Source organism: Diabrotica virgifera, chromosome 10, assembly GCF_917563875.1.
Source record: "Diabrotica virgifera virgifera chromosome 10, PGI_DIABVI_V3a".
In the NCBI taxonomy this organism is placed as follows: domain Eukaryota; kingdom Metazoa; phylum Arthropoda; class Insecta; order Coleoptera; family Chrysomelidae; genus Diabrotica; species Diabrotica virgifera.
In genome coordinates this window covers 22710204-22729472 of record NC_065452.1, presented here as the reverse complement: position 1 = coordinate 22729472, position 19269 = coordinate 22710204, and the positions used below count along the sequence as shown (strand labels likewise).

At 33.7% G+C, this 19269-nt stretch overlaps 1 protein-coding gene across 1 annotated transcript in view; it reads left to right on the top strand.

Annotated features, from left to right (window-relative positions):
• LOC114329190 (sodium channel protein para) overlaps nucleotides 1–19269 on the top strand; it is a 285131-nt gene that overhangs the window by 134263 nt on the left and 131599 nt on the right. Inside the window, exons 8-9 of the mRNA XM_028278218.2 lie at nucleotides 8516–8721; nucleotides 8807–8971. Coding sequence (XP_028134019.1) covers nucleotides 8516–8721; nucleotides 8807–8971 — 371 coding nt within the window. The remainder of the gene's footprint in view (nucleotides 1–8515; nucleotides 8722–8806; nucleotides 8972–19269) is intronic.

Here is a 19269-nt window from a genome sequence, read left to right as displayed (position 1 = left end):
AACATACATAAAAAGAGAGTACATGGAGAGGATATGTATCTTGACCTTCCGACAGAGGTCCCAAAAATAGATCAAACATTGCAAGCAATTACCAAATTGAAAAAAGGGGAAGTTCCAGGCTCCGATAATATACAGGCCGAATTTCTTAAGTACGGAGAGGAGACTTTACATACACAAAACTAATAACTTCTTCTTCTTAGGGTGCCTTCCGTTCCGAACGTTGGCGATCATTCTGGCTGTGATGATTTTGTTGGTCGCTATACGGAAAAAGTTGTGTTGTGGTCTTTCTATACCATGCTCTCAGGTTAGCAAGCCAGGATATTCTTCTTCGTCCTGGGGCCCTTTTTTATTCAATTTTACCTTGCAAATGCATTGGAGTAACTCGTATCTGTTACTAGTAAAACTAATAACACTTATCTAAAATGGATGATAATGGTACGGACGTATGTATCATAGAAAATTTGTATTGAAAGCAGAAAGCAGCCGTACGAGTCGATGGGAGATTAAGCGATGAATGTTACATTCAAAGAGGCGTCAGACAGGGATACATTCTATCCCTGCTGATTTATAATCTTAGGTACACCGACGACACATGCGATAGTCTCCAGCGTCTTCAAGTTTTCTTTGATTGCATAAGCACCATAGGAAGAGAGATGGTTCTACAAATTAATGCTTCTAAATCAAAAGGTATGATATTTCGTCGCCAAACTCACGACAATACTACCCTACAAATAAGTCAACCTAAAATTGAAGAGTTATTTACTTTAAAAATCTGGCATGGTATATTACAGACCAACTAGAACCAAGTAGAGAGATCACATGCAGAATTGAAGCACTCGAATAACGTTTCCACAAATGAAATTATTCTTCTCTAACCACAGCGGAAACCTAAAAATACGTCAAAGAATGATCAAATGCTATATTTGGAGAAACGGATTCTAAGTGCTGATACAACCAATCGCATAGAGGTGTTTGAGATGTAGTTGCATAGAAGAATGCTCCGAATATCCTGAACAGCGAGGCAGCTCAACGAAGCTCTGTTAAATAGAGCAAATGCCGTCTGTGAGTTGTTAAAAACTATTAAAATAAGAAATATTTCATACCTGGGGCATGCTCTTAGAAGAAAACGATATACCATCCTTCAACTTATCATGAAAGATAAAATCGAGGGCAGCAGAGGAATCGGAAGAAAGCAGATGTCAAGGCTCAAGCACTTTCGCGATTGGAAAGGAATACGCAGTGCCGAACAAATATTCCGATTAGCTAAAGACCGTAAACAACTCACCAATGTAATTGCCAACATTAGGGGAACTTTATGGCACCGAAAGGGAGACAGGACTGAAGAGAAAATACCAACAAATTGGCACGTAATCTTTTGGTGAATTCGTAGGCCGTTCTAGGGGAGTCAGCATTCGAGAGACCTAAAGCCTTATAGAGTTTATCCATAGGGGTTGGTCTCATTTAGCCGGTAATGAGTCTGCACGCTTCATTCGGGCTGGTGTATACTTTCTTGGCATGCGCAGATCTCTTCCATACTGTATATGCGTATTCCTCTATTAAGAAGTATAGCGGTTGCGCTATTAATATAGCTATATTCTTCTTCTACGGCACTACAGCCCAAATTGAGCCTTGGCCTCCTTTATTTTTTGCCTCCACCCTTGCTTGTCTGTGGCTGCTCTTCTCCATACACGGACTCCTAAAAGGGCTTGTGCGTCGCTGTTTACTGTATCTTCCCAGCGCTTTCTTGGCTTTCCAACCGATCTCTTTCCCTGCATTCTAGCATTCCGTGCTCTATTTGGCAGCCTATCCTCTCCCATTTTTATCACATGTCCGACCCATTGCAATCTTTGTATTCTAATGAAGTCTGACAGGGGTATTTCCTTATAAAGCTGATAAAGCTCGTTGTTGTATCGACTTCTGAAGATTATGTTTTCCCTCACAGGTAGTATTCTCCTCAGTACTTTCCTTTCGAATGTGTTGAGTTTGTTTTTTGGATGTTTCTTTCAGGACCCATGCTTCATTGCCATTGCATGCTATTGGTCGAATTAAGGTTTTATAGATTCTCATCTTTGTATTTCGGTGGACATTTTTAGACCGAAATATATGGGAGAGGGCAAAATAAGCTCTGTTATTCTGTCTGCGTCATTATCTTCCGTATTTCTCCATCTTCTGATCCGTCGGCATATAGTTCTACTCCCAGGCATGTAAACTTTCCAACCGGTTAAATGTCATATTCATGTATAATATTGTGGGGGACTATATTTCTTCTCGCCTGTGTCATTATTCTTGTTTTTTTCTGTGTTAATTTCCAGACCTAGCCTTTTTGTTTGCGTTTTTAACTCTGCGTATGTTTCCTGTGCTCCTGTTGATGTTCTACTCATAATATTAAGATCATCGGCATAAGCGGCCAGTTCAGGGGCGTCATTTGATAGGGGGCAGGGGGGCATTTGCCCCCCCCCCTGACCGTGAAAATTACTGAAATTTACAAAAAATAGATCAATTTTGTATTATGTTTGCATATAAATGTATTGTATATATAATGCTTGCCCCCCCCTATTAAAATTTCAAATGACGCTCCTGGGCCAGTTGAACCATTCGGTTGGTCAGTAGGTTTTCTCGTCCAGTTTGCATTTTTCTAACCGCATACTCTAGTGCCAGGTTAAACAAAGTTGGGGCCAGCCCATCTCCCTGCTTTAGTCCCTTCAAAATTTTAAAAAAGTCTGTCTGGTGGTTTTGTATTCGTACATATGCCTGAGTTTCATCCATTGTGGCTTTAATGAGTATAATTAGCTTGTGTGGTATTGCCAATTCAGCCAATATATTGTAGAGTTTGTTCCTTTTGACTGAGTCGTATGCCTGTTTGAAGTCTACAAACACGTCGTGAATATCAATGTCGTTTTCCCATGATTTGCTCAAGATCTGTTTGACTGTAAATATTTGATCCAGTGTCGATCTTCCCCGTCGGAAGCCCGTCTGATACTCTCCAATAATATTTTCTGCTAGTGGTTGGAGCCGCTGGTTTATAATATACATGAGGACTTTATATGCTGTACATAGTGGAGAAATTCCACGGTAGTTTTTACACTGGAGTTTGTCTCCTTTTTTATAGATCTGGCATACTATACTTTTCTTCCAGTCGTCGAGTATTTTCTCTTCTTGCCATATATCTTTGATGAGCGCGTGGATGTGACTTGCTAGGTGGTCGCGACCTACCTTATACAATTCTGCTGGTATTTCGTCAACTCCTGGGATCTTATTGTTTTTCTGGGCCTTAATAGCTTCGAGAACTTCCTCTATGGTTGGAGCTTCTACTCCATTCTCTACTTCATTCTCATCTATGTAGTTCGTACCCATTTCATCTTCCATGTTTACTTGTGTCCCAAGTAGGGTCTGAAAATAATGCTTCCAGGTTTCTGTAACTTTCTATTCGTCACCGATTATTTGCACACTTTCATCTTTACATAGACTTGTTTGAGGTTTATATCAACTTTTTATCTTTTTTAGGTATTCGCAAGCCCCTCTAATTTCGTTGTTTTTGAAATTTTCTTCCATTTTCTCTATTTGTCCATTTTCATAGGCTCTCTTTTTATTTCTGCATATCTTGTCTGCTTTCCGTCTTGCGACTTCAAATGATGTTCATCTTTTTCGTGTTGTTCTTGTTATATATATTTTGTGTGCTTCATTTCTTTCCTCTATTGCTTGTCTGCACTCGTCATCAAACCATGCTCCTCTTCTCTCCTTTTTCTTTTTTTCCGAGGGTGGACGCTGCTGCTGTCAGTACTGCTGTTTTGATATTATTCCATTTGCCCTCTATGGAGTGAAATTCTAGCGCCCTTAACTCATTTGCGACTTCTTCTTAGAACTTCTCTTTACATTCCTGAATCTTCAGTTTTTCCAGGGCCAGTTTGTTTGTAGTTTGTTGTCTTTCGTTTCTTTCTTTGTTAACTCTGCATCTAAATTTGGTTTGTAGTAAAAACTACAGCTATATATAATATAAGCTTAATATATAGCTAAAAATATAGCTATATATTAAGTATATTAAGCTTATATATTAAGTACTGTTAAATTTCATCTTAGCGAATTTTCTTTATAACAATCGGACATCAAATTCAGGGCAGCTTTCAATTTTTTTCACAGACTGAAACTTGGTTGTGACGCCTATGTCGTCTGCGTATTTGAAGTTTTTAGTAAAAGTTTGCATTGGTTGATCATTATTTTCTTTCCTTAAGTTTGTGTGGTTGAGGATGTAGTATGCGGCACTTAGGTCGACGAGGAGAGGACTAGGCCGTTTAGCTTTTTTCTTGAAATATGTTCTCGATGTGTTCCTTCAGAGCTAGAATTTGGGTCTGAAACTAACTTACTGTGATTTGATTTTTGAGTCGACCGACTTTCTTTATGCGATGCAAGATAAGCCTTTTGCACAGCATATATAGATGACAAAGACGTCTTTCACAGGTTTTAGTATAGCTATAACTTTTAGTTTTTTTCCGTCAACGTATTTTTTCTTGATTGTTGGGGTGCGGTTCATGGGCGCCCATCAGGGGGGCCGTGGCCCCCCTCCTGGCTTTTCGGGTAGTGTTAACTGTATATGGTTATCCAGAGTACACAAAATATAATGTGAAACATCTTCACGTCTGGCCCTCCCCCCTGAAAATGTTTATATGGGCGCCCGTGCTGCGGTTGATGCCTGTTTTTTGGCATGTGATGTTAGACTTGCCGTTAAGAACCCGTCGATGGACTATCTGGTTGGGAGTAACGTTTGACGATGCGTTCCTTAACTTTGGGACTCCGTTTAGTTTCTTTATTAGGTTCTAGGTAATTTGGCTGCTGATATTCTCTAAATTAGCGACTAGTATTTGTTTTACAATAAGTCTCACAATAAACTTAATTTCCTAAAGCTGTCAGAACTAGAAGAAGAAGAAAGAATAATCACCCATAGTTTGTCAAATAATGGGTAAGGATAAGTCCAGTAGCGTACTGATAGATCCGCGGGCCCTGGTTCCAGTTATAATGCGGGCCCCCGCTCAATAATGCTCCCCCCAATTATGTGGGCCCCCCGCCCAATAAAAACACACTTTGTATATTAAAGGTTTTTAGTAAACATTAAATATAAATCATCATATATTTTTTATAAAAACTCAGCTAATTTAAAACAGTAAATTAATATTAATTCTATCGTTTTTCATACCAACGGAAGTTCTGATACGTACCTGTTAGTTCAGTTGTCCTTACTTTTGTTTTAGAAAAGGGGGCATCTGTAAAAATATTAGTACATTTGGACGTTGAGAGGTGACTCAAATTTTTTTGCAGAAATTGCTTGAAAGTAGCTCAAATAATAATATTTGTATTTTATATAATAATAATGATTTTTGTAGAATTAAAATATTAAAATACAACAAACTATAGAGGAACAAAATATAGGGAAGAAAATAATATAATAGATAAAGATTGGAAAAAATTTTGGCGGAAATCAACTTGTGTGAATCGAACACCGCCGTCCTGCGCGTAGCACCAAAAATTAATGTTTATTTAAAGAAATTCCTGACGCCGTGGTAGTTAATCGATTTTAATTTTGCAAATTGCAAATGAAAGGTACAGTACTCTTCTATATGTAAAAAAATTCAACTAGTTATCTTCTTTATTTTCAATCCTACCACATTTTAAAAAAATGAATTTTTTTGCGAAAGCTGGATTGCAAAATTTATTTTGCAAAACCTATTGAACCGATCTTAATGAAATTTAGAGTATTGTTTTATTATATTATATAGTTTTTCTGGATAAAATATGAAGGTCCTAAGTCTAGCATGAATGGTTGAAAACGTAAAATGCGAATACTTGTTTTTATGGTTTTTTCGCCATTTCGCCATTTCGCCATAAAAAAAAGAAGAAAAAAATCGAATTTTTCCTTAATTTTTTGACATTTTGATTATTTAAACAATGTTCCGGACCTTTTTAAGTGGGAAGATAACTCAAATATTAATATTTGAGTTATTTTCAAGCAATTTCTGCACAAAATTTGAGTCACCTCTCAACGTCCATCTCAAAACAGATGCGCCCTAGACTATTTATATTTATTTCAGTTATCAAGAATTATTACTTAAAAGTAAAAGCTAAAGAATGATGATGCTATAAATACAAACAAAAGAAGCATCTTTCGTCGAGTTTATTGTGTTGGGATTAGGCATTTTTATAACCCTGCCAAAAGTATAAAACTTGCAATGACTCAATTCGCAAAATTTTACAACTTTGTAGTTTTCAACTATCCATGAAACGTGCAGATATAAATAAGTTTTTGAGTAAAAAGGTACCTATAGGCGGTAATTCTTTACATGTGTAGAATCCAGAACTTGCGTTTTAGTCACTTTCTTTTAGTAGGTAAAACAAGTACAGAACCTTCCAAAAGTTAGTTTTCCTTGTGTCTATTATTAATTTTGTTTTCAAATTTTTTGATAAATAGGTATTCTTCGTTTTAATTTATAAATAACTACACAAAAATAAAAATTTCTTAAGAAGTTACATTTTCTATTGTGTACTTGTGTAGTGCAAAATGTCCCTATCAAATTAGAAAAAAAAGCAAAGAGCGGGCTAGAGCGGGCCCCTGCGGGGCCCGGGCCCTGGTTCCGCGGAACCCGCGGAACCATGCTCAGTACGCCACTGGATAAGTCAATTATTCTTTCCGATAAATACCCACAATAATAACTATATTATTTTTTTTATTATTAAAGAGAAGTTACCGCAGCCACCAACAGGTTATTAGCGGTATTAATTAGTAAACAAAGGTTAACAATGAGTTTAGATTTGGTACAAAATATTGATTGAAATTAGATAGTTTAATAAGTCGTTCACAGGACAGCTTTCTCCTAATAAAGCTGGTAGAGTGTTTGGTAGATTATTTATTGAACGGTCACTTTGATATTTTGGACACTCAATTAACAGATGGGTGACGGTAAAAGGCGTAGCATATAGGTCGCACATGGGACGTTCACTGGCCGAAAGTAAATAAGAGTCTGTAATCTTGATGTGTCCTATACGTAGGCGGATATTAGAACCGTTTGAATAAACCGTGAACTAGCACAGGTTTTTCATTGTCGTCTACCTGGTTTTACCGATCTTAGTTTAGATTGTGACAGAAACCATTCGCGTTGTCACTGACCAATTACTTTTTATTTAAAAAACGTTTTGAGATATTTACATACACACTCGCTCACTAATTCAGATTCCGCACTTGTTGCCGCATTACGAGCATTGCTGTCTGCCTCTTCATTGCCGATAATTCCTATATGCGATGAGATCCATATAAATTTCGGAATCGTGTTGTTCTCTTGGGGAATTTGTACATAGTTCAATTTTTATTAGTTTCTCTAATTACCCTTTCAGACTAAGACACCGGTGTCCGCCACCGGTGTTCAATTGCAGCAAAGGATTGTTGAGCCACTAAAATCAGTCAGACACTCAAAGTGGCTCGTATGTAGTCGTTCATTTAAAACAGATGCCACATTGCAAGAAGAGAGCTGAGCGAGTCGGTGAGAAACAGAGGTTTTGGAATATTTGAGAGGTTTGCGTGTTTTAGGGTGCGATACAGAGCAAATAGTTCAGCGGTGAAAACGCTTGAACTAGTCGGTAGTTTAAATTGGAAAGTAGATGTTGGACTAACAAATGCACAACGAATGCCATCATTAGATTTAGAGGAATCGGTGAAGATGTTTGTGCAGTTTAGGTAGTCTCGTTCAAGAATCTCATTCAGTTTGTTTTTTAATAGTAAGGTGTTGGTGTATTTTTTGGAGAACTAGTAAAGAGGTGTTGCAATTTAGGATATCTAATGTCTATTAACCATGGAGTTGAATGTTGGATGTTGGATGTTACAGTGAAATACGTCTGGAATTGTTGCATCAAATTTATTTAAAATTGATCTCATTCGCATGTAGGTTTTCCGGTACGAGGTCTATTCAAGAAAATGTCGAGATTATTTTCGGAAAAAGTATTTTCAAATAGTGGATGATCCTTATTGGCAGCTATAGAAGAAGCATGTGAAAGTGTCAGAAGTGTCTGCCTATACTGCAATGATGGATTTCCAGTTTCGGAATATAAGCTCTCTATGGATGAAGTGTGAAAAGCTCCGAGAACGATCCGAAGTACGGCATTGTAGTGGTTTTAGGGTAGTCTTAGTTGCGGAGGCATAAACAATTGAACCGTAATCGATTTTGGATCTAATTAGCGTGTTGTACAGAAGCAGCAGTCTAGATAAATCGGACCCCAGCAATGATTTGATAGGGTTTTAAGCAAATTGAGTATTTTGTTGCATGTTAGCGCCAAGTGTTGTATGTGCTTTTTTCAGGAAGGCTTTTGATCCAACCACATATCGAGGAATTTTACGGAGTTTTTGAAGTGAATGGCGCTGTTGTGAAGATAAAGGACTGATGCAACGGTTGATTTTTTTTAAAACAGCATGCCAACATAACTATATCATTTAAATAGTATAATTATAACATATTTCGATATGATTTATTTCTTTTAGCAAATTGGTATGTAGATGAAAGTGGAGACTATCCTTTGTGTGGTAATTCTTCAGGAGCTGGTCAGTGCAAACCAGGTTACACATGTCTTCAAGGGTACGGTGATAATCCAAATTACGGTTATACAAGTTTTGATACATTCGGTTGGGCATTTCTATCTGCCTTTAGGTTAATGACTCAAGATTACTGGGAAAATCTTTACCAATTGGTAAGTTTTTATTTTCTACAGGATATAGATTTTGGGATTATTTATTTTTCAAATGATTTTTTTCCTTTCAAACTTTTATTTTTAGGTATTACGATCCGCTGGTCCATGGCACATGCTATTTTTTATTGTGATTATATTTTTGGGATCATTTTATTTAGTTAATTTAATATTAGCTATTGTAGCGATGTCTTATGACGAACTACAAAAGAAAGCAGAAGAGGAAGAGGCAGCTGAAGAAGAAGCCATCAGGGTAAGATCGTGAAATATACATATTGATTTAATAGTACTTAAGTAATGTAAATCCTGTAGATACATCGGCAAATTAAACTAAACGGAGTTAAATTGCATATTTTTATAAATGACATTAAATATGAACAAATTTTTTAAAAGGAAACGTTATTTGTTAATTTTTTTGTCTTTATAGGCTTTATCCCATTTTGAAGATATTTAAAAGCAAAAGTTATAAATTGAGTTTTCAAACACCCCGTCAATTTGGAACTATTTAAAATACTCAATGATTTTTCTTAAAAACCTATGTACAGTCGATCCCAAACCCTTTTTTCAGTACGTCATAGTTTGTCGAATTCGCTCTAACGCAATAAGCTCGAAATGTCAGAAAAAAACGTACGTCCGTGATTATTACACATAGAACTTTGAAAATTATGTAATTGTTGGAAGGGTATTTCCATATTAAAGCGACTTATGCTTATAGATGTATAATTGGTTGACAATAATTGTATTACAATCTTAACGGATAAAATGATAATTGGGACATTAAGTTGCGGGGTCCGAGAAGTTAGCTACGGATATAATGAAATGAAGGCTCAGGAAGACATGGCAGTGTTGCCATGTGTTCTTAGAATAATCGGGAAAAAACTATTCTAAATGGGAAATAAGCCACGATTTAACTAAAAAATGATTTTATTTATTAACGTTTCAACGTCCACATCGAACGTCGTTGTCGAAATACAAAATATTAATAAAGTAAACAAAAATGTTGTTGCTTAGTAAAAAATTCTATAAATACTAAATGTAACACCAAATATTTACGATGTCGAAATAGTATCACGAGGTTTTTTCCTGGTTTTTCCTCGTGATTTACTATGGAATCTCTAACACGAGAATTTTACTGTCACCGTTGCATGTGGTTGTCCTTTTTAAAGGCAAATCACATGCTATGATTTTTTTGTGACGCATATTCTTGAGTTAAAGTTGATTTCATGTAATCGAATGAACTATCTTCAATAAAGTCGTCCCAGGAACGCAACCCATAAATATTGGCAATATCATTTTAAAGTCTTCTACTTTAAAATGTATAACATATGTCTGAATTGCCGATATAAATGAGTCAGATTAAATTATTAGAAGAATTTTTTACTAAGCAACAACATTTTTGTTTAATTTATTAATATTTTGTGTTTTGACAACGACGTCCGATGTGGACTTCTAAACGTTAATAAAATCATTTTTTAGTTAAATTGTGGCTTATTTCCCATTTAGAATAGGTAATTACAAAAATGTCACAAACAAATAGCTCCAGGACAACATTACAGATAGATAGTAGGTAAAATAACAAGAAAAAATTTTAATGTTCTCTAATTATGTCGAATTAAAAAAAAGGTCAGTATCAATAATAAAGTTAAAAAGTGTAAAATAGGTAAAATTCTGCTGTTTTAAGATTTTATTATATTTTATATTTTTAGTTTATTGTTATCAATATAAAAATAAGATTTTTATAAATGATAAAGTGAAACAGTGAAAAATAAGTTAAAGAAATGGTCATAAAATTGACCAAAACATCTGTGCAATCTGGCAAAGGCAAATTCAAACGCCAGATCTATCCACAAATCTATCAGTACCAGACAATAATAAAAATGTAGTTCTCAAAAATCTCTCTATATATTTGAAGCCTACAACATAATATTATACATTATATACATTATAATCACATGGCAAGACTGACTAATTTAAGTATTTCGTTCCATGACAATCACGTCTAGCCAACTTTCAGCTAACTTCACGGATCCCACAACTTAATGTTGTCCGACAATTTATTGTAATTCTAGGTTATAAATTTGCCAACACCGCAAATATTGATATTTTATGTCATTGATATCTTCGGACAATGTATAGTGAAATTGTATTTTGTATTTATTTATATTTTCCTTAAAATATTTTAAATATTAATATTCTGGCAAATATACAGGGTGTTTCATTAATAATTGTCCATATAGTAACTGGAGAAACCTTAGCATAAAATACGAAGATTTAACCTAAAACACTTAAATAAAATGTGGTTCCTTACAGGGTGTTTTATCTAAAAATTTAAAAACTATTTTTGCTCAGCATTTTTAAACTATTCGACGTATCCTTTTCATACTTGTCAGGAAGTATAGGTACTGTAAAAACTACCAAATTACGTTCAACAAACGTTTCTGGCTATTACCAGAGGCGTACAACGGGGGAAAGTGAATGGTTGACCCTTTCCAAATTCTACGCCACTGGAGAAATTGCTATTTTAGTTCAATTTTTGGATTCTCCAATACTTTCTATGAAAATAACATACTCTTCATTCGTAAAGATAAAATCATTTGTTTTCGAGATTTTTGAAGTTAAAAATGAAACGACACGGTTATTTTGATTAATATATTGTGTCGCTTCATTTTTAATTTCAAATATCTCGAAAACTAATCATTTTATCGTTACGAATGAAGAGTATATTATTTACGTAAAAAGTATTGCAAAATAAAAAAAATAACACTAAAATAGCAATTTCGTCAGTGGCGTAGAATTTGGGAAGGGTCAACCAGCCCCTATCCCCTGTCGTACGCCTCTGGTAGTAGCTAGAAACGTTTATTTATCTTAATTTAGTAGGGTGTACAGTACCTATACTAAGTGCCAAGTATCATAAGGATACGCCACATAGTTTTAAAGTATGTACTGGGTACAAATAATTTTTAAATTTTAATCATATGAATCATATAAATTAATCAAAATAACTGTGCCGTTTCATATTTAACTTCAAATATCTCGAAAACTAATGACTTTATCGTTACCAATGAAAAGTATATTATTTACGTAGAAAGTGTTGGAAAATCTAAAAATGGCACTAAAATAGTAATTTCGCCAGTGGCGTAGAATTTGAGAAGGGTCAACCATTCACCATCCCCTGTCGTACGCCTCTAGTAGTAGCTAGAAGCGTTTGTTTATTATGATTTAGTAGGGTGTCTAGTAGTCGTACTTTCTGCCAAGTATACAAAGGATAGGTCTAATAGTTTTAAAATGCTAAGCAAAAATAATTTTTAAATTTTTAGATAAAACACCCTGTAACTCAGTAAGGAACAACATTTTATTTAAGTGTTTTAGGTTAAATCTTCGTATTTTTTGCTAAGGTTTCTCCAGTTACGATATGGACAATTATTAATGAAACACCCTGTATAATTATATTATATATACAGGGTGTCCAGAAACTCTACCGACAAACGAAGACAGGAGATTTCTCAGATAATTTTAAGACCATTTGACCCAATTCACCTAGTCCGAAAATGCTTCTTAAGGGAGCTACAGCTCTTTGAAGATGGCGTCATGAAATTAGTTTTTCTTAAATACCTCCAGAACGCTTCTATTTAGAAAAACGAAAATTGGTATGCATATTTACTTTTCAGAGATGAATCGATTCCATCCATTGCAAATTTCTAATACCGGTCATAGGCGTGCGTTTTGGGTAGAGCAACGGGTATTTTATCGCATAACTTTTTTGTCCTTAACTTTTATGCATTTTTGATACCGGATTATTAAATTGTGAGGTATTCTAGTACTAAAAGGTACTCTTGATTTAAGTCGGTAGGACACACCATTTTCTAGAAAAATCGATTTGAAAGTTTTTAGTTTTTGGAATTTGAAAAAAAATTGAAAGAACTTTTCAACAAAAAATGAAGTATTTTACCAACATAAAGTATGAGTAACTTTTAGTACTCGAATACCTCATAATTTAATAATCTAGTGTCAAAATGCTCAAAAATTCAAGACAAAAAGTTAGGCTATAAAATAACTGTTGACCTACCCAAAACGGACGCCTATGACCAGTATTAGAAATTCGCAATTATTGAAATCGATTTATCTCTGGAATATAAATAAATGTACCAGTTTTCGTCTTTCTAAACAGTTTTTTTTACATTTTTTTTAATTCAAAAAGCGAAAAGTTTTCAAATCGATTTTTCTAGAAAACGGTGTGTCCTACCGATTTAAAACAAGAGTACCTTTAAGTACTAAAATACTTCTTAATTTAATAATCCAGTATCAGAAATGCATAAAAGTTAAAGGTAAAAAAGTTATGCCATAAAATAACCGTTGCCCTACCCAAAACGGACGCCTATGATCGGTACTAGAAATTTGCAATGGATGGATTAGATTTATATATTGAAGATTAATATGCGTACCAATTTTTGTTTTTCTAAATAGAAGCGTTGTGGAGGTATTTAAGAAAAACTAATTACAAGACGCCATCTTCAAAGAGCTCTAGCTCCCTTAGGAAGCATTTTCGGACTAAGTGAATTGGGTTAAATTATCTTCAAATTATCTGACGAATCTCCTGTCTTCGTTTGTCGGTAGAGTTTCTGGACACCCTGTATATTATAGTCCCTGTAAGTTGTATCCATATGAAAAACTTTTTTATTATTAATTTTACGAGAAAAAGTTATTCTTCATAAAAAGCTCTGCACGATCCAAAACCTAAGATTCAACCATCAAATATCAAATTTTATGAATATTATACGAGGTATGTCAAAAACTTTGAATTTCACTCAAGAGCTCTATTTTTGACAATATTGAAAATTGCTATTATGAAAAGTTCGTCGGAATTAAAAGCTATATTCTAATATGCAATTACATCCTTCCAATTGAAAAAAAAAATTTAAATTGTGGATAACTTAACATTCGTTTCAGTTATTTCAATCCTGATAAATCGTTTGTTATTAATTTTACGAAAAAAAATGATTCTTAGTAAAAAATTCTGCTTGGTCTAAAACCTAAAATACAACCATCATATGTCAAATTTTGTCAATTTTATACGAGGTATGTCAAAAAATATGAATTTCGCTTAGGAGTAAAATACCTTTATTTTCACAATATCGAAAATTCTTATTAAGAAAAGTTATTTAGAAATAAAAACTATGTTTTAGTATGCAATTACATCCTTCTAATTGAAATATTCTGAACTACAGTTGAGTCACTGAATTTTTACCCGTGCGTCATCATTTAAAGCATACGAAATAAGTCGATGATAAGTCGGAAATTGAAATTTACTAAACGTAACAGCAAGTCACTAAAGCGCTGGTTTCCTCGAAAGCGGCACCGATAAACTGCAACCGTAGCACTGCGATGAATTACATCAGATTACGGTGAAAAATTCAAGGTTCTTTACTGCGGTAATGGAATGTGCAAACTCAGCAAGCGGTGGCTTCCAACGCATCCTTGGAAACCACCGCTATTATTTTGCATGGTACAGTTTTTTATGACGTCATTCATCGCAGTGTTACGGTCGCAGTTGGTCGGCACCGCTTTCGAGGAAACCAGCGCTTTACTGTCACTTGCTGTTGCGTTTAGTAAATTTTAATTTCCAACTTATCATCGACTTTTTCGTATGCTTTAAATGACGACGCACGGGTAAAGATTTAGGGACTCAACTGTATAAAAGTACTTTACTTTTAATCTAAATTTATCTTTTTTGAGATACCTCGTATAAAATTAATAAAATTTGATATAAGATGGTTGTATTTTAGATTTTAGACCATCCTGAACTTTTTATTAAGAATCACTTTTTTTCGTAAAATTAATAATAAAAGAGTTATAAGAATTGAAATAACTGAAAATAATGTTAGTTATCCATAATTTCCCAAAAAAAAATTCAATTAGAAGGATGTAATTGCATATTAGAATATAGTTTTTAATTCCAAACAACTTTTCATAATAGCAATTTTCAATATTGTGAAAAATAAAGCTACTTTACTCTTGAGTGAAATTCAAACTTTTTGACATACCTGGTATAATATTCATAACATTTGATATTTGATGGTTGAATCTTAGGTTTTGGAACATGCAGAGCTTTTTATGAAGAATAACTTTTTTTCGTAAAATTAATAATAAAAAAGTTTTCCATATGGATACCACCATTGATTATAGACACGGACTATAATCAATCCGTGTCTATAATCAATGATACCACTTACAGGGACATACTGTATAAATATTGATATTTATATAGACATAAATATAAATATTATGACAACTGTCAGATTTAACTAAAATGTCATGCAGCGATTCGCGACATTCTTAAAATCTTATATGACGTCAAAATTATGACGCACTGAAAAAAGGGTTTGGGATAAACTGTATCCCTTACGAGCCCTTTTGTTGTAGTATATCTTCTTATCAATTTATAAGAATTTTCATTTACACCGTTGCAATCCTTAACTAAACCCTTCTTCCTGCCAACTTAACTTAAGACAGTTATACAAATTGCCACGGCTGACAAGTCTTGCATCATTAACTAAAGAAAATATAGGTACTAATGGCCAAAAAAGCAACACCTACAACGACAAATATTTTTTTAAATATTTATTTATGGAAGTATTAATTATAATATTCTTACTATTTGATGACGACAATAATAACAACTGCAACGCCATTTTCGTCAAAAGTCTCTATATAGTCTAAATTACGATATAAGGTCGATTTGCACCGATCTGGGCCTGGATTCCGTGCACTGTAGATATCTACAGTCGCCTTCTATCGATGTCACGTGTCATGAAAATATTTGAATTTTTAGCTTTAATTGAATTATTTTCTAGTTTTGCTAGGTTATACTCTAATTGATGCTGAAGTGACACTTAGTAAAACAAGAAAATATTTGAATTAAAACTAAAAATTCAAATATTTTCATGACAATTGCCATCGACAGAAAGCGACTGTAGATATCTACAGTGCACGGAATCTAGGCTCTGTTTAATGGATAAAAATTATTGGATATTATGTAATTTAGCATGTTAACAATTACAAAAAACAAGGGTTGCCCGATCTAATCTTGTTGTAACGATAATTAGTTAATAATAAAAAATGACATTTTTTTTATAAATTTAAAAAAAAGTCGACCCGGTCAGATATTATTTCAGATTTTCTAAGTCATTCTAAACAAAAAAGGTCTTTTGTAATTTTTCTCTAAAGTTGATCGTTTTCTAGTTATAAACAATTTAAAACTGAAAAAAGAACGAAAGATGACGATTTTCAAGGTTCAAAAACATAAGTATAAGATATCATTTTTGAAATTGCGAAGTACCTAAATTCAAGTTCAAACCTTAGTCTATCAGTTCTTAGTAAGCCTTTTGTACTTATTTCATTCTGAAACATTGTTCTTCAGTTGTTAATGCCCGTCTCTCCATAAGAAACCTTCCTCATTAACAATTAAAAAAATATGTTCTAGAATAAAACATGGCTAAAATTCTTATCGGGACCTGGTAGAAAAAGGTTTGAACTTGAATTTATGTACTTGATGATTACAAAAATCATATTTTTTTGTGCTTTTGAGCCTTTACAATTGTCATATTTCGTTCTTTTTTCAGTTTTAAATTGTTTATAACTCGAAAACGATCAACTTTAGAGAAAAATTACAAAAAAAGTTTTTTGTTTAGAATGAACCAAAAAATCTGAAATAATATGTGCCCGGGTCGATTTTTTTTAATTCATAAAAAAAATTTCATTTTTTAATTATTAATTAAATATAGTTAAAACAAGATTAGATCGGGCAACCCTTGTTTTTTGTAATTGTTAACATTCTAAATTACATATCCAATAATTTTTATCCATTAAATAGATTGGTGCAAATCGACCTTATATCGGATCCTCTACTAATACCAGATAGTCTAGGCGGCAAATAGAGGTCACCGTGTACTTTTCAATTTTAATGGACAAACTCAACGGTTTCTAATGGATTTTTGGCTGCTGATTACGAATTTCGAGGGTATATTTCGATCCGAGTGGTCAAAAAATTGTCATAAACAATTAAATTGTTTATAAGGCTCTGGCTCATAAACTAAAAGAGATAAAAAAATGTTTCAAATAAAATTTGTTCCCTAATAAAAAACGTAGAAAAAAACGGTTTACTAAACTTAAATCCAACAATTTGAACTCAAGATATTGTAAAACTAGTGCACAATGCAAATTGCAAATTGCAAAATAAGTATTTTTCGAAGCTTTATCGATCGTAACTCGGCTTCTACGCATTCAAATAAGCCATAGAAGATCTTGTTTTAAAACTTAATTAATAGGCTTTTAAGCAAAGTTTGCTAGATTACTTTATCTTCATTTGTTTTAAAGTTATACCTGTTTGAAGTTATAATTTTCTTAAAAAAATTATATAATACTTTGTTTATAAGGGTTTTAAGCAAATTTGAGTTATAAATATTTATACTTTCATTAACAATAATGATGGAAGAACTCAAAAGGAACATTTTGAGCTTAGAAAATGTTCGTAAGCTTAATTTTGGCCAAGATATCGATATTTTAATAACACGCAATGAGGAGCACTGATGGATCTAAAACTGCCCATGGTACTGGATCAGGAGTCTTTGGGCAAACATGTAACTATAATAAATCTTACAGCCTAGGTCAACATACAACGGTGTTCCAGGCTGAAGTTTTTGCTTTGGTGGCCTGCATTGATGAAATAATTGATGAGGACACTAAAGCTAAGAGAATCAACATTTACACAGATAGCCAATCGGCTATTCTGGCTGTAAAGAACCCTCTCACCAAATCAAAACTGGTGAGAAACTGCAAAGATCTCCTCAATAACCTGGCAAAAGACAACAAAGTGTCTTTAATATGGGTGCCGGGTCATGAAGGGGTGCATGGGAACGAACGAGCAGATATGTTAGCGAAACAAGGCTCGAGAAAAACTTTTGAAGGCCCAGAACCTTTCTGTGGCATCACTAAAGATGCTATGAAAAACGAGGTTCAGAAATGGCTGATAAAGAATCATCAAAATAAATGGAGAACCACTCAAGGGCAAATCCAGACTAAAAAAATAATCAAGAATATTGATAAAAAACTCTCGAACAGTTTGATGAACCTCAATAAAAGAGAGATCAAAACGGTCACTGAAATGGTGACTGGACATTGTCGTTTAAGAAATCACCTATACAAACTAGGTAAGGTGAATGAACCATGGTGCAGAAAGTGCGAGATGGAAGAAGAAACTGCCATACACATACTATGCTATTGCAGTGTGCTAGGTGATGTAAGGCAGAACTTCACTGGTCAAATGAGGTTTGAACCAGAAGAGATCTTAAAACTACCAATAAGAAAACTGTTGGCCTTCGTTGAGGCCACAGGACTTATTAAAGTTTAAGGAGAAGAACAGGGTTTGGTACAAAGGTCTTATGACCAAGTGCCAGAGACTAACGAGTCTCGCCTGAGTTAAGAAGAAGAAGAAGAAGAAGAGGAGCAAGATCGGCTCACAGCGTAAATCTCTATCGATATCATGGCAAAAAATAAACCTACGAACACTTTACTAAGCTCAAACTATTCCCTTTGAGTTCTTCTATTATTAATGTTAATTAAAGTATAAATGTTTATTGCTCAAATTTGCTAAAAACCCTTATAAACAAATTATTGTACAAATTTTTTAAGAAAATTATAACTTCAAACGAGTATAACTTCAAAACAAATGAAGATAAAGTAATTTGACAAACTTTGTTTGGAAGTCTATTAAGTAAGCTTTAAAATGAGATCTTTAAAATTGAAAAGGTCATTTGCATACGTAGAAGCCGAGTTACGATCGATAAAGCGTCGAAAAATTCTTACTTGACTGTGAGCCGCTCTTTAGCATCATAGCAATCATTAAAATATCGATATCTTAGCCAAAAATAAACATACGAAAATTTCCATAAGCTCAAATTATTCCTTTTGAGTTCTTCTATCATTATTGTTAATTAAAGTATAAATGTTTATAGCCCAAACTTGCTTAAAACCCTTATAAAGAAATTAATGTACAATTTTTTTAAGAAAATTATAATTTCAAACGGGTATAACTTTAAAACAAATGAAGATAAAATAATTTAACAAACTTTGTTTGAAAGCCTATTAATTAAGTTTTAAAATGAGACCTTCCAAAGATCATTTTCATGCGTAGAAGCTGAGTTACGATCGATAAAGCTTCGAAAATTACTTATTTTGCAATTTGCATTGTGCACTAATTTTACAATATCTTGAGTTCTAATTATTAGATTTAAGTTTTAGTAAACGGTTTTTTCTTCGTTTTTTATTAGGGAACAAATTTTATTTGAAACATTTTTTATCTCTTTTAGTTTATGAGCCATAGCCTTCTAAACAATTAAATTGTTTATAACAAAACAATTTTTTTACCACTCGGATAGAAATCTACCCTCGAAATTCGTAATCAGCAGCCAAAAATCCATAAGAAACCGTTGAGTTTCTCCATCAGAATTGAAAAGGACACGGTGACCCCTCTGGCGCCTAGACTAAAATTCTTGT